Source organism: Ptychodera flava, chromosome 10 (assembly GCF_041260155.1).
Source record: "Ptychodera flava strain L36383 chromosome 10, AS_Pfla_20210202, whole genome shotgun sequence".
NCBI lineage: Eukaryota > Metazoa > Hemichordata > Enteropneusta > Ptychoderidae > Ptychodera > Ptychodera flava.
In genome coordinates this window covers 40,261,481-40,285,570 of record NC_091937.1, presented here as the reverse complement: position 1 = coordinate 40,285,570, position 24,090 = coordinate 40,261,481, and the positions used below count along the sequence as shown (strand labels likewise).

The 24,090-nt window shown below is 36.8% G+C and overlaps 1 protein-coding gene across 7 annotated transcripts in view; it reads left to right on the top strand.

The window, feature by feature from the left end:
* LOC139142780 (uncharacterized) overlaps nucleotides 1-16,604 on the top strand; it is a 71,247-nt gene extending 54,643 nt beyond the window's left edge. For all 7 annotated transcript variants that reach the window (XM_070712912.1, XM_070712911.1, XM_070712909.1 and 4 more), the window contains 7 exons: nucleotides 64-189; nucleotides 1,431-1,624; nucleotides 7,667-7,974; nucleotides 8,349-8,553; nucleotides 9,634-9,825; nucleotides 10,960-11,055; nucleotides 12,011-16,604. In XM_070712912.1, the coding sequence (XP_070569013.1) occupies nucleotides 144-189; nucleotides 1,431-1,624; nucleotides 7,667-7,974; nucleotides 8,349-8,553; nucleotides 9,634-9,825; nucleotides 10,960-11,055; nucleotides 12,011-12,307 (1,338 nt within the window). In that variant the 5' untranslated portion in view covers nucleotides 64-143 and the 3' untranslated portion in view covers nucleotides 12,308-16,604. The remainder of the gene's footprint in view (nucleotides 1-63; nucleotides 190-1,430; nucleotides 1,625-7,666; nucleotides 7,975-8,348; nucleotides 8,554-9,633; nucleotides 9,826-10,959; nucleotides 11,056-12,010) is intronic.
* Nucleotides 16,605-24,090: the final 7,486 nt, after the last annotated feature.

Here is a 24,090-nt window from a genome sequence, read left to right as displayed (position 1 = left end):
ATACATCACCGATAGATGTCAGACATTCATAAAAATGAATGAATTTGGATTTTTTGTGTACAGAAAATGTAGTGAAGAAACTGAATGTGCCAGAGCACACAGTTGTATCAGTGACAGTATGGGATTTACCTGGCAGAGAAGAAATGGATCTCAGAACAAGTTACTACAAAGATGTAGATGCCGCCATCGGTAAGTACGCAGGTCAGCTATGGCATTCTCTAGTAGACTCCAGTGTCAGCAATTGGCACAGCATTGCTATTCACGTCAACAAAACCATAGTCTCCACCACGCCAAGGGAAATAACAGTCATGACTTGTTGTTAGGTTACTAATAAACTTACCACCATTTGGCAAAATACAAGAAAGAAAAGGATTCTGTGAAGTGCAGGTAGCTTTAGCCAAGTATTTACCAATGTCGACAAGGCTGAAGATAAATGACCAACATCTTTGTTACTAGAAGGATTCAAGAGCTCTTATGTATTCCATTCAATGCAAACAATAGCTCCAAAATGAGTGAACTTGTAAATGAGTAATGGTAATACATGTGACATCATGTATATTTGTACTTTACTCTTGTTTGTGGTATCCCATAGTATGGATCTGACCTATTTAAAGTTAAAAATAACAGAAATTCATCTGCCTGATACAGATATGTGTAATACTAGCATTTTTTTTTCTATCCAACAAAAGAAGTCTTAGATATATGCTGTGATAGTATGGATAACTCACTGATCTTGACCTACAGTGTACTTTCTCCAGGAAAGTCTAAACTTACAAATAGTTCACTGCTCAGATGGCTTGTGTATCGATGTCAACATCCTTGTAAGCGGTACTCACACAACACAACAGATAGTAAAGCCGTCTTTGTGAATTACCTACCATATGACTTCCTCAAGTTTGATACAGTAATTTTAACCTCCCCGTTGTGTAAGCAGTGGATATTACAGACCACAAGGGAAAGATTTCATAATCTATCACAAAGGGGAGTTTTAATTTCAGAGGAAAAAATTCATCATCTATCTTTAAAGGGAAGAGTTTCAATCCCAGGGAAAGAGTTCTGTCACATTTATTTGTTTTCTGTATAACTTATCTTTGTGACAGATACATACATACCCTGGTGAGAACATGGTAATGCTGACAAATAGTTGTCCTTTGTAGACTCATATTGAGATAATTGTCTTCCAAATCCCGTGTTTCTTGACAGTACTTAGTCTACTGCAATGTTTTAAGGGCACAGCATTGTGTTTGCTTTCATCCTGCAAAGATGTTATTTGATGAAAATAAATGGGTAAACCATCAGCAACAAGTATTACAATATCAAAATTTTATTGTGGATTATTCCAGCATCTCTACTTTCAGACAATTTTAATAAACTATTCATAATTATTCTCTCTCTCTCTCTCTCTCTCTCTCTCTCTCTCTCTCCATCAGTTGTTGTTGACTTGTCAGACATAGAAAGTGTTGAACTAGCAGGAAGTTGGAAGCAGGATATTGTAAACCATGCTGTGGTTAGTCAGAAGAAAACGGTGAAAGATGAGAACGGAGTTGTAAAGGTTGTCACTGAGTATGCCAAAGCTGATCCAAAATCAATACCGGTATTGCTGCTTGGAAATAAATATGATGTGGTAGGTGTTGTGCATATGCAATGCTAAATTGATATGCATTTAACGTACAGTTAATGTGTTTATCAAAGAAGATTTTTTTATTTGATATTTTGTATTGATTATTATAGAAATAACGGGCGACACGCTGACCATTAACGTTTATTTGTGGGCAAGGGCGAGAGGAAAGCCAAAAATTAACGGGCGAGGCTTGCCGAGCCCGTTAATTTGGCTTTCCTCAAGCCCGCGCCCATAAATAAACGTTAATGGTCAGAGCGGAGTCTGTTATTTCCATTATATTATCAGCGAACCCAAGAAAACTGTCAAAATTTCCGAAAATTTCAGGAGCGAACGACAACTGGGCCCCAGAAACTGAGCAATACGCGACGCACTGTCACGCGCGCTGTAAAAAATTGGCAAATTCGGAGATGTTTTCAGAAAAAAGTATCTCAACTTGACCTACAAGTGCTCCATTTTATTTTGTGATTGATTATGATTTACGTTTGAGCTGTAAAGTTACGATACTTTGAGTTGTTAATCTTATTATTCATATTCACGGGCATGTAAACAAACCATTACTGTGTATTTGTGGTCAATCACGTGGTCAAGCTCGACCAATCAAAATGCGAAGGTCAGGTCATGGTAATATAATTTACAAGTTCTGTGTCAATTTTGGTCGCAAACCATCTAATGACTTGTAACTATGTTAGTTTCTAAGACATTGGTGTGTTTCCAAGCTAGGGACTAATTTCCATTGATTAGTTGTTTTGTAAGTCAATACTGTTAACATTTGGCGATTTCCAAATCACTGATTGATTTATGTGTCATTGGTTGATTTACAAGTCAATTGATGCTCAAATCAAATCATTTGATTTCAAATCCAGGGATTACTTTCCATGGGATTCGTTGATTTCCAATCAATGAGTAATTTCCATAAAAGTTATTGATTAATATCCTCTTTGGTGATCAAAGTCGGTCTGTGACAGAAAGTAGGTTGATCTCATTGTCAGTGAATGATTTGCGTGTAAATTCAATGATTGATATTGAAACAGTGATGAGAGTTTGCAAGAGATTAGTTGACTGCTTACGATAAGAAAGTGATTGATTTTAGTGATCAGCTGATTACCAAATGATTTCTGGTTTGATTTCCATACTAATTGATTTTCAAGTCATTGGTTGAGTGACAAGTCATCCATTGAGTGATAACTAATGAATGGAAAACTTACCAAACTTCTTGTCATTAAATGTCGTTAAATGAATTTAAAATCTAGTGACGGGGACAGTCACTGAGTAACTATTGATGAATTTGTAAATCAGTTGGTGATATATCATTGATGACTGACAAAACATTTATCAGCATGTTATTGGATGGAAGATCAATATATTCTCTAGGCTGCAGAATTGTTGGTTTCCCATATTAAATAAAACAGTATCCTTGCAAGGCCTATCATGTCCCATGTGCAAAAAGTGGTATTACGCCAAGTCTGTACATTGACCTTGCTTGGTATGTTATAGCAGGTTTAGTCAGCAAAAATCATCTGAGCCTTCAAGTGTTCAAGACATGTTATGCCATTCTGGTTCTAATCAACTTGACCTGATGGTGATACATAAACTTGGCAGGATTAAGGTGAATTTGGTAAGCCATGCCTTGCCTGTAAAAAACCAGAGGGGTCTTTTTTCTCTGCAATGATGTGACACCCAATCATGCCTCTACCTAGTCATAAACACTTGCTGGTGCCTATAACAGCCAGGCAATAATGTAACATGCAATTTTATGTCTTGACCAACAAAGACTACATGTTGCCTTCCTTGATTTTGTCCATCTGTGTAACATTCCATTCAAACAGACTGTTCCACCCCAGATTTAATAAGCACATTGCGTAGTAGGTTGATTTGTTTATGCATTTTCACTGAAAACAACAAACAGGTCAATGTGAATATCTGTGATAGCCATAGATTTCAAAACCCCCTCAATAGATCTAATCCTCTGGTAATTGTGGCTAGGAAGGCATGATCCCTCCCTTTTGATTACATCCTAGATTAAGCACTAAAAGATGTTTCATTGCTGTTTAGCGTACCTAATCCGTGGCCCTAATTAATCAGCAGGCCACTGACAGACAATCTCTTTGGTTTCATTTGGATTCATCACTTAGTTGCTGATGCTGGCAATTTTCCAAGCATGTGAACTTGGTTGCACAAACATGTATCATGTACATTTTTCTGTTCTCTTAGACCCTGGTCTTATATTTTTCTGGCACATTTTAAAACTTTACACCTTGGCTCTACTGATTGTCATTTGGACTGACTTTTGTGGAATTTTATGGATGCATTATGTCGTCATAGACAGTGAAGGTAGGCTGATACCTATGAAACTGTGTGGGTCTTCTGCTTTCTGTGAGAAACTGAGAAAACAAATCCTTCAAGATTCACACGGATTTTGCTAAACATTGCTGCAGGTGATCAGGAATGTGAGAAAGAAAATTCTTTTCTATGTATGTGTATGTGCCCCCTCTGTGAAAAAGTAAGTGCCCCTCGTAAAATACTGAGTTGAGGAAGCAAAATGTGGGATTTTTAATTTTGTTCAGTAGACATTAAAAGCAATGGAAACCTTTCACTGTCCCTGAGTCATGAGTTATTCATAACTCAAATTATTGATAATTAACTACATTTATTCCAAATATATTAGCAATATTTAAAGTTCTACAGTGATATATGTATAACAAAATTATCATAAGCTGACAGAAATTTAAATATTTGAGGGAGCATTACAGTAATATTTCAAAGGCAAGCATTGTTCAGACCTCAAGACTGTACTTCATGGGTTAATCTTGTTTTTTATGTGTGTACGTGATTTGCAAAAAAAACTAGAAAAACCATACTAGAAAAACCATACTGCTTTGCCTGCTGTACTGGTCTGACCAGTTTCCTTTTATACCTAACAATCTTTCAACTGTTAGAAATGTAAGCCGACGTTGAATGTGATGTGAAGTCAATGTCAGAAAAACACAGCCATTTAAAAAAAAACACACACACACAATAAAACCTTTTTGAGAGTAAACTAAAAGCAGATAAAGCCAAGTGCATAAAAAATTGAACATATCCTATCTAAACTTTCAGTTGACAACTTTTATTTAGCTATCATGATAATACAATAATTTGACTGTTATAAAATTTTCACAAATTGCCAAGATTCTAAATGTGTGGAAATTTCATTATAAGGGCTCACAACTTTAAGGACACGTACTGGTGTACTACTGTATTCCAGACAAATGCCCAAAGCATTTTGCTGACGAGTATCAGGCCATCAGGTTAAGGAAGAGGATTTCCAAAATCCACAATAAGAAATTTGTATCAAAGATAGCTCTTTTCTTTGAAGTCATGAAAATAGTCATGCAGGCGACCAGAACAATTTTTCTTCTGGAAAACTTGTTAGATGAATAACAGTAATACTTTAATACCAATTCAGGGTAATATAATGTAAAGTTGAGCGTCACAGTACAGTCACATCAATTTTATTGATTAAGGAAGAGATAATTCCAGTTATCAACACCATACCACACTTCCACTTTGTCATCCTGGACAATCCTACATGTCATGCTTCTGTGGGCAAATTCTGTTACAGATCTTAAACACCCAAATTCCCATTTTTTTTACAAAAATGCATGTATAACTCTATCGTCGCTGATGATAACAAGAATTGTGCCCAATTTGACTTTGATAGATACAAATTAACACTTTCGGCACAGGAAGGGGAACAAAATAATATGTTTTTATTCATGTGAAAGAGTGTTGTCAGTTTTATTAATTTAAAGCTGTTGTGTTTAACGGAAATGAAAATGAGTTTTAATTTCAGGAATCTGTTCCTCCTTATTTGATCAGGCTGGAACATGTTACTAACTGTTATTACCAGTTGTCCTTGGCAACCAGTAAACAACCACTCAAATTTATAATAAATGATACATTGTGGTTGTCTTTGCATTAATGTATGCCTGCCAATTGTGAAATGGTTAAACTGTAACAATAATTAATAACATAGTAGCAAGTTAATCAATGGTATGCATCAGCTTTATTGGTTGTACTTTGTAACATTTTGTCTAAAGTGTAGCCATGCTGTGACCTGGCAAAGCAAGTAAAACCTTATCCTTATTTATTTAAGGAGATATTTAACATATGCACATGTCATCACATCAAATATTTGTTGGTATTTAGGTGATATTTCACTTGTACATATGTCATCACAGTAAACATTTGTTGCTATGATTCCCGCCAGACTGCTGCATTGCATTCCATTGAAAATCTACTGTATTTTCTACCCTGAGTTGATAGCTCTGCTGGTGCACAGAATTGTCCCCGAGGCTGTCTTTCGCCCAGTAAAGCGATGTATTCATTGCTCTGATAAAGTTTGTGTGCGATGTGTGTGATAGCCAGTATGCGAGTGTGAGTGCTTCATGAACTCGTAGTGTGAGGAGGGGTTGCAGTCAGGAAAATTGTAACAACCTAGCTCGGTTATCGAACCACTCTTTTTTAGGGTGAATTTGGCCGAGCAGTTTTGAGTGTGACGTCTTGGCGAGGTGACTGGGTGCCGTACGTTGTGAGTTCAAATCCTACAGAAAATCTACAGCATTAAAACTGTTTTGTGGATTTATTTCAGTATTCTCATTTAAGCCTGTTGACTTTTCCGGTTTTAATATCATGGAAACAAAAATGCAAGTCCATGCCTCATGCTTTAATAGAAGGGATAGGTCGTGCATGTCCCTATCGTTTTTATCAACTACCGCCACTACTTATTTAACCCAGTAGTCATTAATAGTGTTTCACCTAGAATAAATATGATAGCAAGTTTTGACCCTAGTGAAATCAAAGTGACCGTGCTTACTTTTCCTGTGCAGTAACTCATGATTTGCATCGCAGAAGTATGAGAAAACACTATTTAATCATTTTATCATCGTATCAGTGTATTGAAAATGACGCCACTGTATAAATGGTTGCTTGGGACTTACAATGTGTACAAGATGCAGCCATATTGAATTGTCCAATGTCCATGTGATGGATCCTTATCAGTGTCAGTGGTAAGACTACACACAAAAATTAAAAGTCTGAATGCTGTAGTATTATGATTGCCATGTTCTAGTATATAATGATAGATAAAATTCATGAAAATTCTGATGCAAATTTTATCACAAGTTATAAGGAGACCGTGCAGAGCTTGTAAATGTGAGATGCCTATACCAGTTAAGCTCAACATGTGTGCTACTTAGGCATATAGGTACTTTGTATTTGAAATATGGAGGGTGGAAGGATTTAGTCAATATATATTCTGAACTGTTGTAAATCAACCAGTAGTAGCTAGAAGACGATTGAATCACCCAAATACAGGGACAAGGTGACAACCTTTTAAACATTACTGTGACTTTTTATTTGTTTCCATGTAATGTTGAAAGTGATGCATTTAATTCTATCCACTGTGATGGGAGAATACTTTGTCCATGGTTCTCAGAACACTGTTTGCACAGAATGTATAGTATGTCTGTATAGAATAAACCATCTGTAATCTGTCAGTATTCACCGTTATCATCAGATTACATAATTGAATATGGTAATACTTATTACCATATTACTTATTATTTGATAAAACTAACAACCAGACATCCAGTCAGGTAACATGAATAGCTGCCTGCTAGAGAAAAAAATGTACTGCCCTTACTGTTATGTTTATAACCAGTATACCTCACCTGTAATGATCAAAAATCAGCAATTATTTTCACCCAAGACAGGTAGCTTTAAAATTTCACTTGTTCTGCCAAAAACTGACATGCCCAGGACAGGCGGGTAGGCAGTTATTTCATACTCTATGAACACCTGTTTACACATTTTGTATTTATGAATACTATCATAAAACACCAAGCATTGATACCTCAGCTGCTCTGCGTGTAGTTATAACAAATGAAATAATTTTATTGGGAAATTTTCAGAAATTGAAAATTTATCCGTTCAACAAATGTGAGCTTTGAAAGAGTTCACGGCCTGATTTTCTATGCTTGAAAGTCTTCTCTGGCACTCTCACAGATTGAACAGAGGGAGAAGGCCAAAATGAAGAAAGAAGAGGAAAAGGAAGAGAAAAGTGATGAAGACATAAAAGATGATGATGATGATAATGATGATGACAATGTTACAGAGAGGAACAAAAGGATACAGTTCTCAGATAGAGTTGAAGTGGAGCAGAGGCATGATGAAAATGAGAAGGACGAAGAAACTGGTGAAAACCGTGGAGACAGTAAGAACACCAAGGCAACAGATGAAGATGATGAATTCTACAAACCGAAAGAAGTGATTATCATGGAGGATGTAGCTGAACAACATGGCTTTGTCGGAAGGTAGGCGAGATGATACATGGGTTTCAATAATATTGCCAAATTTGTTAATGGTCCTGAAGAGAAAGTCAAGTCCTGTTTTCCGCATCGAATTTCAAAATGATATGCTGGCTAGAAAAGCCCCTAGTCCTCAAAGAACTCTGTTACTCATGGAATGCCAAAGTTTGGTCCAATGGCATGGGTATCATAGGTGATGCTGGAATCTCTGAATAGTAAAATGGGGTGAAAGGGTCAACTTTGTCCCTCACATTCACAATATCCTAATACTCAGTATCTCACTGTCTGATACTGATTCCACCTCATTATGGCCTCACCTGTGAATGTGGAAAAATGTAAGTAAAATGGTATCAGGTAAAATATCCCAGTGTTTGTTACAGTGTAATGGTGTCAGCCAAAGATGCAGATGGCAGTGTACACACAGCCATCCAGTCACTACTTAGACATCTCATTGAAAGAAAACTGAAGCATAGGGCACTGGAGAAAATGGAACTCAAACAAAAACAGAAGTTGAGGAGAAAGAAAAGAGTCAAACCCAAAGTGGAGGATGATTTTGAGCATTTTGAGGAAGTTGACATTCCTGAGGTAAGTTTTGGAATGTTTTCCTGGAAATGGTATAGTTGTTGAATATCTTGTATGCAGTGCATTCATTTATTTGGTTTACTATCAAATCAAGTCATGTCCACCCTGTGTAAGCATCAAGATTTTTAGTAGATCCTTGGTGGACCATCATTGGGACTATGCTATTAGATCATCAGTTCAGAGTGGGTCAAACTGGTATAGAATGAAGTTATACCAAAGATGGCTGAGTTACCAGGGTCTCTCACTGCATAGCATTGCTAAGCTCACTGAGTGTGACTATTTTCAGCATTGCTATTTAGGATGCATGTATGGGCAGTAGAATAATGTAATATGGCGTCACCGATAACTGGGGCTGTTAGAGAGTCTGGCCTATAATGAACACCCATCACGGCATGACTGCTTGAGATTCAGAGTGTTGTTATGTACTTCATTGTGAGTTCAAAATACCTACTTCTTCAACCTGTTTCTTGTCAAGATGTGTCAAAAATGAGTATTGAAACTCTCTTCCTTTTGAAACATGGTTTTATTCTTGGTATCATGCCATTATAATGTTCAACTCAATAACTCAAAATTTGGTGGAATAAGACAAACTTTCAGGCACACAAGCAATGAGTAATAACAGCAATCTGTTCAAGCAAGTAAGAGCTGAACTTAAATAAATCTCTCTCACTGATTCAGAATGTACAGATGTAGACTACACTGGACAAGTCAGTTCATTCCAAAATGCCTCTACCATCAGCAATCTGACGTGTATTTCTCATAAAAGGAACATTACTGCAAATGTTCCACCACACAGAGTTTGAAAAGGTCCCCAAAATGAGTGACTATAAATGTTAGTCCTTTTGACCTTTCCTTCTTATCAGAAAAAAAGTCCAGCAATATATCACATATTACTATTATTAAAATTCCTTTTACCTCAATGAAAAGCCGAAATTAGGTGCGCCCTCTTGTGGTGAAATATTATCCATACTTTGTTTTTATACACTTGCTTTGGCACAGATTTCCCTTGGATATTTTGCGTAGATTTGATAAAGTTTGAAATGAATTGCCATGCCTGATTCCTTTTCATATCTTTATTATCAGTTAGATGAGTTGTTCCACAAATGTAATCTTCCAGTGAAGAAAGCACACGACTGCAGAGATGGGTATTCAGAGGCACTGAAAAAATTCAAGATAGCTTGTGCCAGTGCTGATGTTGCTGTGACGCCAAGCTCCAGCATTGAAGACTGCATTTCTGGGTTAAAAGACATCATTGGAGATGAACTGGAACTCATGGTAAATAAACACCATTGCATCCAGACTCACAAGTATGAGAAGGGTCATGACATGTTGTGTTAACTAATCATAGAACCTGTGATTGTGATGTCATACTACATTCAGTGGTAACACTACTTGTGATCCTGTAAAAAGTTATCTGGCAACGGAACTTGTGATGTTGTGCTACACTTGCTGGCAACTCTACTTGTGACGTCGTATCAAGTTAAATTGTATTTGTTATCTTACACTGTATTTTACAGTACCTGTGATGTCAAAGTGTGTTTGCTTGGTACTGTATACATGTATGTTATATGAGTGTGTAATTAAGGTGAAGGGCGACGAATTCGGACGCGCACACGCTTTAGAACGTTTCTGCGCAGATTTAACTCCAGCCTGCCGCAAATGGGTTATTTTGTAGCGCATGTATTTAACATCACCTGTCATTGTTGAAATTGCGCTTTTACCTAATTTTTTGACCCAGTGTCTTAGAAATACATGTGACCTATAACCTTGTCATATTTTGACCCCCTAGGAAGCTGGTTTTTATTCAATATGAGCGAAAAATTAACATTTCTCTCCCATTTATATGGCGCAAATTACCAATTCACCTGGAGATATTGTAAAAAGTAGCGTGGTGACACCCTTTAATTAAAAGCGTAAACTAAATTGTATTATGTCAGGAGTTTATTCGCCAACTTTGGTCAAAATGACACCATTCAAAGCGACAGGAAGAAAAGTTCGAAAATTATATAGTGATATAATTTCGATATCGTCATTTTGTAATCGATACTTATGTCAAAATTTCTTCACAAACATCATGAAAACTATACATTCGATAGATATGGATCTTAAGTCTTGGTATTTATTAAAATTAACTCATTTGCTAAGCGTTTTATAATTGCTTTCTTTAGTTTAAGTGAATTATATCATTTTTATTTATTTCTAACGACGCCATTTTAACGTCCGTTTCCATGGAAACGAGCGTGGTGACCCCCATTTTTATTTCATTTTTGCACTTGCACAACTTCCAAGAATATTTGTGCAAAGTTTCAAGAAAATGACACCACAACTTAATTTTGACGTAATTCGTAGTACTTCACCTTAACATGGCTTGATAATTACAATGATACATATATGGTATATTTCCTACAGGCTGTGGATGATAACGGATTTCTACAGTTGGTTGTGAAAGGAGAGTCCAAATTTAACCAGCCAGTGAGAAAAGCATTGAAAACATTTCATTCAGAGGTAATTACCCATACATTGTGACTCTAGAATACATAGAATTCTGTAGAGAAAGTATGTCTGATGTTTTGTTGATCACTCATACTTGTTAATGTTTCTCAACACTGCAGTGTAATTGTACTGTATAAGTTACAAGCAGCATTTAACCCTTTGAGTGCCAAAGTCAATTTTTGTCACATTTAAACTATACAACGCCAACAATTTCTTTCAGATCTAGACAATTTTTTTAAGATTTTTCCCAAAATTTTGGTCAAAGAGTGCAGCCCATAAAAATTTATACCCATTTAGTCCAAAATCATTGAAAAAATTACAGAAAAATTCATAACATTTGAGAAAATGTTGCCCTGATATTTTGGGGGGAAAAATTACAGTGCTCAAAGGGTTAATTGGCGGAGAACATTTTCATGAAGTGTTTTGCATCCACTTTCATCACCTTTCACAACATGGTTTTGTCCTATGCCATTGTTTTCTATGGCAATATTTGACCTCTATAGAGGAAAATAAGGTGAAGGGTTAAACTCTGCTTTCATTTTTGCGTAGTATGGTATGAAAAGTATACTTCCTTGCTGAACATATGAGGAAGATGTTGATGCGCGAGAATGTTTCTAGCATTGCCCATGGAATAGAACTAATACAGAAACTTGCCAATTCTAAAGAATTTGTTGTCCATAGATACTCAGAAAGGGACAAAAACATACATTTTAAAATAGCACCTAGAATCTGAATTTTTCCATTGTTTTCTACATGATATTGTGTGATGGCCCTATCATCTGTTTACAGTGCTAAAAAGGTCATGTAGAGGTACTGAGTGAAGAATTGAATGAATGCTGTGGCAGAAAAAAAGTGTTTAAAACAGTGCCACTTTGGCTGTAAGCATGTGGTACTGAAAGTTAGTTTTCATCACCGTGGGAGGAACTGTGTTTTCATTTAGGAGAATCTTATAAATGTTTTATTGCAGGTTGTGACAGCTTGTAAGACAATTCTGAGAGACTGTCCTCGGATTGACAACATTCTTCTTGATTTGGATGAGAAAATCAGCAACACTGCAGAGAAGTCATGGGAATTAGCTGTCCAGTACAACAAAACTCACAAAGATGTGAAAAATATCATACTGACTGTTGATAAAAACAGAGCTAGGATAAAAAATGCAAGGACAACTGTTAGCCAGAGTCTTCAAGACGTTGATAACACTTACAAGAAGGTGAAAGCTGCAATCATGTGGAGCCAAAAAGTGGATTTCTATGCATCTTATTAAGGGTTGCAGTGTCATGATATCTAAACAACTTTTCAAGATGTCAGTGTTGATAACTTACAAGAAATGTGAAAATGACTTGTCAATGTACAGTTTTCTTAGTCCAGCTAGGGATACTTCAATTTCTTGTAAACACAGCGAAACCTGCCTACTATGAAAGATATAAATAAAAGCTACCCTTAGCTCTGTCATATCTGAACATTTTGAAAAGTGTACCAGATTGCAAAATGTCAGTGTAAAAATATTTATCTTTGCTATCTGCAATTAAATAAAATCCTTACATAGAAATGATGGTAACATGCCAGAAGATAGTTACAGTAGTTACAGTGCAGTAAACCTCGGTTGAAAAAATATATGATGGTTTACTATTAGATATTATTCCCTAATATTTTTCTTCGTTCAGCGAAGGAAAATACGAGTGACGTAATGACCGTGTCACCACGAGTCGAAGACAAGTGGTGACACGGTCATTACGTCACGAGTATTTTCCGAGCTGAACGAAGAAAAATATTAGGGAATAATATACTTATCACATGCACAAGCCAAGAATTCGTTATTTTTTGCAAAATAAGATAAGTTTTCCATGACGATTCCGCGTTTAAACTTTTGAACTACTTTAGGAATAAATATCAGTACGCCGTGCACAAGTTGTCAATCATTTCCAGTCGTCCGTTGTGTGCGTTAGCGCTCACGCTCGTTCGTTTGTGGAGCAAATGACAGCTCTCGGCCTACACGTAGGCTACCTTCCGCAAAGTTATACTCTATTTAAAAGATTGCATAGTCCTAGAAATTTATCACAGACGAAGATACGCTATTTTTCTTGAACAAATATCGACTGAATCTCGGCGGCGTGAACACTGTAAACGTCGCGCCTGACCCTGTTCGCAATGCGTACGGAACCCACGGTATACGCGACCAGCTTCGAGTTCGTTGTTTCCGCAAATTATTCACGTAATTCCTTCGGAATATACAGGCGGTACACTCTTGTGTTTACATTGTTCGGATTAGTAATGTCGTAGTCTGTGAAAATATCGATTTCATTACATGACTTTTGATCGTGGGAGAAACATCGGCCGCCATGTTGTTTGTTTACATATTTACGAGCACACCGAAGATCGGCAAAAAAAAGGTCCGACGCACCAAAATTGATGACATAGACGCGGGTTGTCGTGACGTAGAACGACCAGAGAATAAATCCGTATTTTTTGTTCGGAGACGACAAACTTGGCTTGTGCATGTGATAAGTATTATGTATCCACTTCAATTTCTGGGATAAAGCAATCCATCCACATTTGATACATGAATGTATATTAGTGATAATTTAAATGTGAAAACGGAACATGTAAACCTCATTTCAAATGTCTGCAATGACAAATCTTATGAAAACTAGTGTTCAAAAATGAAAATTAAAGTGCACTGGAACTTCAGTCACAAAACAGATCAGTTACGAGTACAGAGAAGATTTCCAGTTTTATGCAGTAATATCTATGTGGTCAATCACATTACATTTTGTAGATCAACTCCATGCAATAAGAAAGATCAATATGTTTCAATGTTTCCAGATTTTGAAAATTATATTGTTTGTAACCAGCTTATTATGTGAAAGAGAAGACATTTTATTCAATTTTCAGATCGGTATATTTTTTGTATTTTGATAAAAGATATACATTTTGTTCATGATGTTGACTCCAACGCTCCAGATTATCAATTCAGTAAAACATAGCATTGATATTGTAAACAATATCAGCAGGAAAGAGGAATCAATGGTAGTGTAAATATTTTCATTTCAGTTTATGAACAATGGGAAAAATGTTCACATGAAAGATCAGCCTGTATAATTGTAAATATAGTTTCACAAGGTGAAGGGGGCTTCTGTCTGATGCTTCACATATTAACGCTGTGTGACATGATTGTGCTATACAGTTGTGACAACTTGTCAAATCATATTAATGCTTTTCTGTAGATTTGATAATGCCATTTGACAATGCCATTTGTTATTGTAAAAGCCAGCAAAATGGTTTCTACACAGACATTTTATTTCATCTTATACTTCATAAAAAGTACAACTTACACTAATAAGGTGTCTTCTTGTCACCGAATCAAGTATTTACATCATTTATTTTATTTTCTTGTTCTATTATCGATGTATAGAGCATGTTGGTTGGGTTTATGAATTTTTTTTACTCCAGAGGATTACAGAGCACATATTCCAAACTGAATTTAGTTCATAGTATGTTCAATTTTGGATGAACTTGTAGATCAAATAATCTTTCAAAATTGTCATTTGATGTCACATAGTCATCTGTTCAAGGCCTGTCAGGAGTCTGTGTATGGATGTTTTGAAATAACACAAACTCTCTGTTTTAAAAGTGAATTCCTTATTCTCGGATATCAGAGGCGAAAAATGGGCTTTCCACAATATTAAACTTTGTAAAGTGGACTAGTGTAGTTGTATCATAACAATAATGAGAATCAGTGAAAGTTTGATTGTGAGATTTTAACTCCAGGTACTCTTACCCCATATCTTGCCCTGAGAAAGGCTTCCATTGTAATGTTGACAGTAATGTTGATATCTCAGTTGTAGAATTATCATCTCATAAAGTATTCCTGGTCTGTGGGAAGTAGAGGTGAAAATATTAAAATGGTTGAAAAAGTGTGCGATTATGAAATATACAGTACAGCGCTGGACAGTCAGTTGTTGATAAAACTTGGTTGGTTAAATGTCAACATTTTTGTGTAGACCAAATAATTGTGTCATGGGTGTACAGCCATAGATTTTATAAGGTTGCAATTGACTTAAGGCTGGTAAAGATACATTAAATTACATCATAACAGGTAGTATTTTTCACCCATGGCACAGATGCTGCTATAAAACGCAAACGGACATATTTTTCTTTGTGTCAACTGAACTTCATCAACAACAGACTTCACAGAGTTGTCAGTTTTCCTTTTATAGCACTGTTCAACAATTTACAAAGCAATAATTCTGTTGAAAATTGCAATAGTAATGCGATCAATTTTGTAAACAGTTAACATATAAACAAGTCTTGTACTCTTCTTCAAATGCTTTGTCTTCCTTCCTTCCTTCCTGAATCAAGAGTTTAACTTTACTTTCTTCTTCCAGATGTTTCATGAAATTTCAAAAGTACAGTCAGGGTAATGTGTTTTTCATTATCTTTGCAAAGTTTAACTTCTCAATATTTATTCTATTTATTTTGTAACTGTTACACTAACATCTCATTTCTTTGTGCAGACCGTCCCAATACATTAAAGCCCCAATAGCTGTAAATTTATGCAATACTGTCATGATTTTTTTTTAAACCAAAGTTGGTTTATGTGAATGTGCTTACTGAAGAACATGTATAGAAGTATAACTGCTCGCTACTTTGGACCATGCCCACACGTTTTAACAGGCAGAATAATAAACGGGTGCTGCACTCATAAAATGGCACCCTGACAAGTACAAAAAAAACCCAGTATTTTCTGTACATATACATCGTGATCATACAAGAAACAAAGCATGATGCCATTTACTTGAATGCACAACACACAATGACTAACATTTTGTTGTAATCTTTATTTTCTCTGTCATATGATTAGTTTTTGAAAACAGAGGAAATCTAAAATGATTATAAAAATGTTGAATTCACATGCCACTTTCGACACTTATGACACTGTTATACACTTACAACCCTTTTCAGAATTAGAGCGCGAAGCCACTGCAGTGAACTGCAATAAAACTGCTCACACTAATTAGTTTCAGCTGTAGCCAGCTAGCAAAGTCGACAACATTGTATGTCCCATGCAGACAGTTTGTCTGGGGAAGTTGAAATAAAAAAGATTTGTACATGGACCAGTGCATGGTAATGTTACATTGTATCTTAATCTTGAACACAGGGTGCCAATCGTAAACTCTCATTTACAACTCGAGCCTCAGACAGAGCTAGTTTTGCCTTTGTACAAGCAGACTTTTTGGTCTTTATCAAGTAGCCTTGTTCAACACCAAAGTGGCCACGGCTACAGCTGAAACTAATTAGTGTAAGCAGTTTTATTGCAGTTCACTGCAGTGGCTTCGCGCTCTAATTCTGAAAAGGGTTGTATTTAGTCTTTAATGGTCTGATTCAAAGAAAACAAGATATTTTGAGATTTACTTTTTATACATTCGCAGCTATTGGGACTTTAAAAGTTACTTTTAAACAATGAGTTTCACCTTTGTTTCAGTGTTGTTTCAGAGTTTTTGTTTTTTTGTCACAGCGGCAGTTTTTTGATGCAAGATTTTAAATAAAGAATCATAAAGAAACTGTATATTAGATATCTTCACATGTTGACCTTAACAAAGGAGGTATATGTGTCTAGTTACTTTTCCCTCATTCATTCATTGGAAAGTCCTTGAACATCAACAGTGCTGGAAAATTGATTTCTAAAAACCACAATGATTTGTCATCATATTGTAAAATGACATGTAAGATGCTATATAAAAATGATATATTACAAAAATAATACCTGGAAAATAACATTTTGAACTCCAAAACGTCCTCAAAATTGTAGTTAAAGTTGTTGAATTTTGAGTAACTTTGAACGTACGGATCCTGTCCTTGACTGGGGAGCATAGCAGTTTTCCTTATAAACAGTAACTGAGTTGAGTTATACTGCAGTCTGTGAAATGTTTCATGATCACAGAGATGATGCAAGTACTGATTGCTCAAAAGAAGTCATCCTCACAACAGTGGAAATATCCCCCTATTATTTGTTGTCTGTACCGCTTCACAAAAATACATTTTTGGAGAAAGGTCTCATAGAACGTGGTATTGTAAAAACATTTAATATTCACTGCAATTTCACTATTTTTGCTGATAGATGAAATCTGCTAAATTAAATCCTGATAAAAATGTTAATTAACAATAGATTACATCGTTTAACAAACAAAATCAGTGAATTCAAATCCCTGTGAAAACATCTAGCACATCAAAATAGTAAAATTAAATCTCTTTGAAGATTAAATGATTTTACAGTATTCTAGATGTATTTCTTTGCAAAGCACCATTTAATACAGATGGAAAAGCATAACATAGACGCCGTAAAAATTTGTTCTCATTTAATTTTAAATTGTGTGTTCAATAGAGGACAAAATTAGCTGTATTACAGTCTAGTGCAGTAGGGACTGTGGTTACAAAATACTTTAAGAAGGTAAAATATCTCATCATCTAGGTTTATTTCAGCTCTATTCCCAAGGTTATGACTGTAGCTGTGGAAAAATTAAACCACATGATTGCTTTTTATTTGACCTATGGACATTCTCCTCTCACCTATAACAGGCTTTGGCGATGTGTTTTCTGCAGGCCATAATTGGTATGCTTTGTGTACTGAATGATTTATTATATGTACACGAATGTTCCCCGCAGAAGGCAGGTGTTCGGTGCAATATTCTCAAGGGTGTTGATACTCCGGTGAATGCGTGGCAGGGATGTACAGCGCCTCCAGCTGTGTCTGTCTCTATCAGAACAGAACCACTGAAATTTATAAACCTACTTTTATAAGGCCTGGAAGGGCTGCTTTGTAGCGTTATAGTTGAACGGCTCCCACCATGAAACCACAGCCAAACATTACTACAACCCAATTATAAGCAAATCCGTCAAAAGTAGGAGACAGTTTAATCCAGGGCAGCATGTGACCGCAGAGCTGTTCTGTACAGTGTACTGAGTGATCTCCCCGAGCATGCTTGCGCCCATCCCTTCGATCCCAAGTCATGCATGCAGTCTCTGTAATGCTGATTTTTTAAAGACAGAAACATCGTAAAAATCAAGTAAAGCACTCACAAACGTAAAATGTGGGTCTGTTCGGTTCTGGTTTTACGACAAATGCAGTTGCATTTTTGTGGCGTTTCACAGGATGAAGCGAAAACTTAGAAAATACCGGTAGGTGAGCGACATTTCCGTCATCCCGGCCGGAGCTGGAGAAAGCCTTAAAGGTATACTGCAACCTGTTCTAATTTTGCCACAGTTACCATGGAAAGCGAAAATTTAACCAATCACAGATTTTAAGCGGGTGGCCGCTTTTAAAAACAGCGCCCTCACATGGACATTTTTAATACTAAGAACCGCCCGTTCGACCAGATACAGGCATATTTAGATTACAGGTGACTGTAGGCCTATAAATGTACGAACTTTGTGACGACAATTAAAATTCGTAGTTCGAAATATTTCATTGCGAAATATTTCATTGACTAATTTTTTTCTCAAATCGGTCGCAAAAATACTAAGCTTCATTTAATACCATGGAAAAAACTTACACTTGACATATCTTCATTTTGGAGCTTGAGACGATGAGAAAGAGGGTAAATTTGACTTGACCACCCCTTCAGGCCAATTTAGATTGGTCCGTAAAATTATGTGTATTTACGTACGTGTGCACATTGCATGGATGGCACGTGCCCGGTGTCACGTGCCCTTGTTGTTGGAGACACACCGAAGATGGAGGTACAACACGACGCGAACGATAAAGCTATCAAAAGTCGGCATTCAGAGCAAAAGGTTTGTATAAAGTGTACACCAGAAACTTCCTTATAGCTGAGAAAATATTGCCTTGCAGTATTGTGTTTACTTAAAATTGCGTTTGACCAGTGATGGATAAAAATCTCGGCCAAAAACCATCGGCATGGACCCGACGTGCGAACGCGAACTCCAGCGCTCGCTCGCTTGATTCCTTTCTCATCACACTACATAGCGGCACGGAAAATAAATATTTGGGGCCCAATTTTCACAGCAATTCTAACAATTCTAAGGTTTTAGAGAAAGTACACGCACAAGAACACGAAAATTGACGATGGAGAAAATTTAAAAAACTGACTGACGTGAAAATTATCATCCGAGATACCAAGTAATGCGCCAGTCAATGTAAACCCCCACCCACCCCACCTCGGGGTTTAGTGGGGGATTTGGAAATTAGTCCTGTGAAATCTGCCAAATGCCCCACCCCCTGGGGCAAGACAATCTGGAAAATCCCCACCTAAACCAAGTAAATCCCCCACATATGGGGATGGGGAATTTGTAAATTCCTACACACAACCACTCTTTGGAATTTCCATGTCGTAACAACCTGCATCAATATAAAAAGTTCATGTTCAACTTTAGAACAATTTTTATCATTTAAAATAGGGTTTTGTGACATTTATGCTGTTCACAAATGTCTATCACAATCAACACAAATAGATCCAGGAAAATAACATACTTTTCGCATTTGTTTTTCAGCCACTTATACTGTGACCAGATAAAAGTGTTGAGGTTCACCTATTTTGGAGCAAGAATTTACAATATTTTTCAGTCTAGTTTGCTTGTATGTTGTCAGGCATAAACATATTTCAGGCTAGAACAAATGATTTAATTAGATCAAAACACCAGATGTATCACACAAGACATGTCGCCTCAATAAACTAATTAAAGCTGATAAACAAGATACATGATGTCCAATCTCACAAGTGCAGCTTTTTTGTCTTCTCGCTCTCATGTTACAAGCACAATGACACATTCTACGTCAGTCATGCACTGATTTAAAACAAGTAGAGGAATGAAAATTCACAATGGTCCGTGTTTAAAGATACTGTGTAAAACTCAACAGAACAGATGATCAGAATGATCACACTGATGAAACAGAACTGTTTCCCTAGCTGTATGGGTCATCATGAATAAATTTGATAATACATTTAGCGGACATAAAAGGGAATTCCGTCGTGACCGAACATGTTTTCCAAATACATGAGCAATTTAAAGGGACAAAGTCGGCCATTTTTCATGAATTTTGTTTGATGTGAGATACTACTTATATTGTTTGACATGTCGAAAGATACCGAATGAATGGCTGACCATGCTATATTCGACCCCGGTTTTAGACACGATACATGCAAACCATCACGAAAATGAATTCATGTCATGACCATTAATTCGTTTTCGCGATGGTTTTATTAATTTGTATAAAACCGGGGTCGAATATATGTATGGTCACTCATTCACTCAGTATCTTTCAACATGTCAAACAAAATAAGTAGTATCTCGCATCAAACAAAATTCATGAAAAATGGCTGACTTTGTCCCTTTAAGTTTTATCAAAAATAGATTGACCCGGAGGTCTTTTTAGTGCTGGATCATGTCGATGACGCATCGTGAACGTCCGAAATGTCATGCTCACGTGGAAAAATGTGGGAAATATTTTGCGTATGGTATGTTCAATTTTCCAAAAAATAAGAATACACGGTGGATGAAAATCATTTATTTGGTTATCGATATTTCAGCCATCAATCACAAATATACTGTCATACACACCTCTGAATATTGCTGCATCGCGTTCATCAATAGCCTGTCGAAAAGCTGCTTACCGGCCCACATGGCCTTGACAGCCACCTTCCGCCATGCTACGGCTCTGAACAACAACATACCATTACCAGGGCCTGAAAATTTCTGTTTTTTCCCACTGGTCCCAGGACCAGTGACCTTTTTTTTTCACTGGTCCAAAGGTAAAATCCACTGGTCCTCAAAAATTTGCATAACAATACAAGAATGATTCATTTCTCATACTCATGTTATATATGCATTTCTATCAGATTTGCTTGGGATTTACATACAGCATAAACTGCCAATCTGTGTAATACAGACACACTGCATAAACATTTACTTGGTAGTTTGCTCAAGTTCTTGTACACACACTTGACATGTTTTTTTTTACTATAGCTATAAAGTTCACTTCATTTTTATAATTGCCCAGCGGTTGATTCTTTTCCATTCAAATTTTAAAAAATAGGTTGAAAACACCAAGTACCTGAGAGGAACTTCTTTTTCCTTTGATAGCAATAGCAAATTGCCATAACGCTGTTTTGACAAGCTAGGCGGTTCTTGTTAAGGTCAACTACAATCGAGCTAGGGGATCTTGACTATATAAGGAATTCAGCATGGTGACCTTCTAAATTCAGAAGCTTGCTTGCTACGGACGATCGGGAAGTTGTAATGAGACTCCTTCAGAGAATTTTACTGCAAATACTACTTTGATAGACAGAGATTTGTTTTATACAAATTAAATAAACCATCTTTTAGTGTAACCATGGAGCCATGGTGTAACTGGCTTTAGTTCGTCTCTGCTACCTCCATCATGGTTTCAGTAACTTCGGTATTTTGGGGGGACGTAGTTTCTAATTTTTCGTCAAAAGACACTAGAACACAATCTGGGAAAAACTGGAAATTCCCTTGCAAAATAAATTGGCTCCCGTTTGCACTGGTCTGCGGACTTTTTAGAGGTAATTTGTACTGGTTCGGGATAAAAAGTCACTGGTCCGGGACCTGGGATCAGGGTAATTTTCAGGCCAAACAGGCCCTGCATACGTGCGCATGCGTAGTTATTTACGAACATTTTCTGGGCCTGTCCGTCAAAGGAATAGGGGGATCAAAACGAGGCAATTGCCCCACCCCCTCGGGCACAGTTTTATGGCGCACACGGTCTAATCCCCCACATTTTTCCCGTATCGCCCGAGTGGGGGGGGGGGTGGGGGGTTACATTGACTGGCGCATAATGCTCAGGCTTTACGATCCCGAGATCTGCAGTCTGACTCTGAGCAGCGACGATCAACATCCAGTGTCCACAGGTACGTCGTAACGCAAGTTATCTCAAAAATTACACATTACATGTACATAACTTTAGACCAAAATAAAGACGGGTCATCTGGAATACAGCTTTAAGGTCACTGTCCGCGGTAGATATTACATTGCGGCCACAAATATTAACCGGCGATGCTAGCTTGTGCAGACGCGCTCACTTTCGCGATACTGGTACCTGTAAGGGAATAGAACATTTGAGATCGTAGGGGCTGAAAGATTGATTAGGGCACCCACCATTAGTTTTGTACCTAGTCGACAAGGAATTTTTTTTTCAAGAATTCAAGAAATCTGATCATGACTCTTTTTTTTGCACTGCCTTTTTCATGGCAGTGCAAGAATGTAAATTGCTCAAGACAAAATTGGCATCCAATATATTTAAATGAAAGGATTTTCATATCCGAGACGATTGAGTTTAAAATTTTATCTTTGATGAAAACCTTTAGATTGAATTAGGTCAGTCAAGTTTGTCAAGTTAAAAGAATATTTCACAAAAATTTCAAATCAATGTTGCTGAAGATGAGGTGTATGTTATTGGACCTCCAATATTGTGATTGAGATAAAAGATCATTTGGAGACTACAGCTGCAAATTGCAAAGTAACAATATATACAACCAAGAAGCTATGTTAATAGCTATCATCAATTTAAGTTTTGTTCTGACGCCCATCAAAACATCACTTGTTTAGCTTGCGCTTGACGAATTGTTGACAAGTGTTAAGTCACCAAGGAACAAAGTGTAGTTGTCCACAAACAGCATGTGATATGCCTGCATATCATAGGCCTTCTTTAGCAAGCAAAATTAACTTGGCATTTTGTGAGAGTAAGAAACTAGCTGATATGCTGAACAAAAATTCGTAAAAACTGTCAATTACTGCATTTGCTGTCCCTCAATTATGTTGTGTAAATGTAAAGCAGGAAATATTGCATTTAAAGAAGATCGAAAATTTGATACTGCCAGAAAATTAAGCTTACTCATGAAGTTAGCTGCGAGCAGGTACCTTTTCTGTTAAAACTTCTTTTCACATTGAAAATTATTTATTGGATATAAGAAATTTTACTTATAGGAAGTGGCTTACAAAACTTCGAATCTCTGATCACAACTTACAAATTGAATTAGGTCGGAGATCAAACCAAAAGTCCCTGCAAATGAGAGATTTTGTAAGTATTGTAAATCTTCAGTAGAGGATGAATTCCATTATGTAATGATCTGTCCAAAATATAGCACTTACAGAGAGATGTTATTTTCCTCAATAACTATGTGCAGTCCTGGTTTCGTTGACTTAGACCAGAAAGAGAAGTTCATTTACATCTTTAGTCAGTCAGATAAATTACCCCTTGTTAAGTATATTTCAAGTACCTTACTTTCTCCCCCAGCAGCAGCTACAACCAGTGTTTGTTAATCCTTGTATCGTTGAACTGTAAAGGTATTTTTGCCTTACCACACTTCGTTGAACTGTACAGGTATTTTTGCCTTACCACACTTCTTAAGTGTGTTGTTGCGCAATAAACATTATTATTATTTATTATTACCTTTTCTGTTTATTTTTCCTCAGCTTGCTATCTTTCTCGTCGAGCCAGCCATACCTGATTTTTGTCTCAAAACTCTTCAAGACCTCCTGAATATAAAATGGCTCATCCTTGGCTAGTTAAGTTCCATCATGTAAACCGACCTATAGCTGCACCGTGACGATGGCCGGCACGGTATACTGCTGATTTTAGCCTCTAGGGGGCGCACATACATTGCATACTTCGTGTGCAGCGAACTGAAACATTTCATATACATGAAAATATCACTACAGCTTTCTATAGAACGTATCAGGGTCACAATCACTTAGTATGCTCAGGCACGGCCGTGGCCAATCCACCAATATGAACCAATCAGCTACGACGTTGCAAATTGCTTCAGGTCAGCAGGGCGGATCTGAGGGCGGACGGGTGCCTTGACCTTGTACCCTGTCATTACATTGCCAGCATCACCCGGGTACGATATCATCATGAGCATAGTTACAGCGCCATCTATCAGCAAACTTTGACACATCTGATAATTGCAAGACTCGCGTGTAGTATCTGCATTTAATTTCCTCTCGCCTCGTCTGTTTTTATCAATGATGCTTACTTTACAATGTATGACGTAAAGTATGACAAGACAT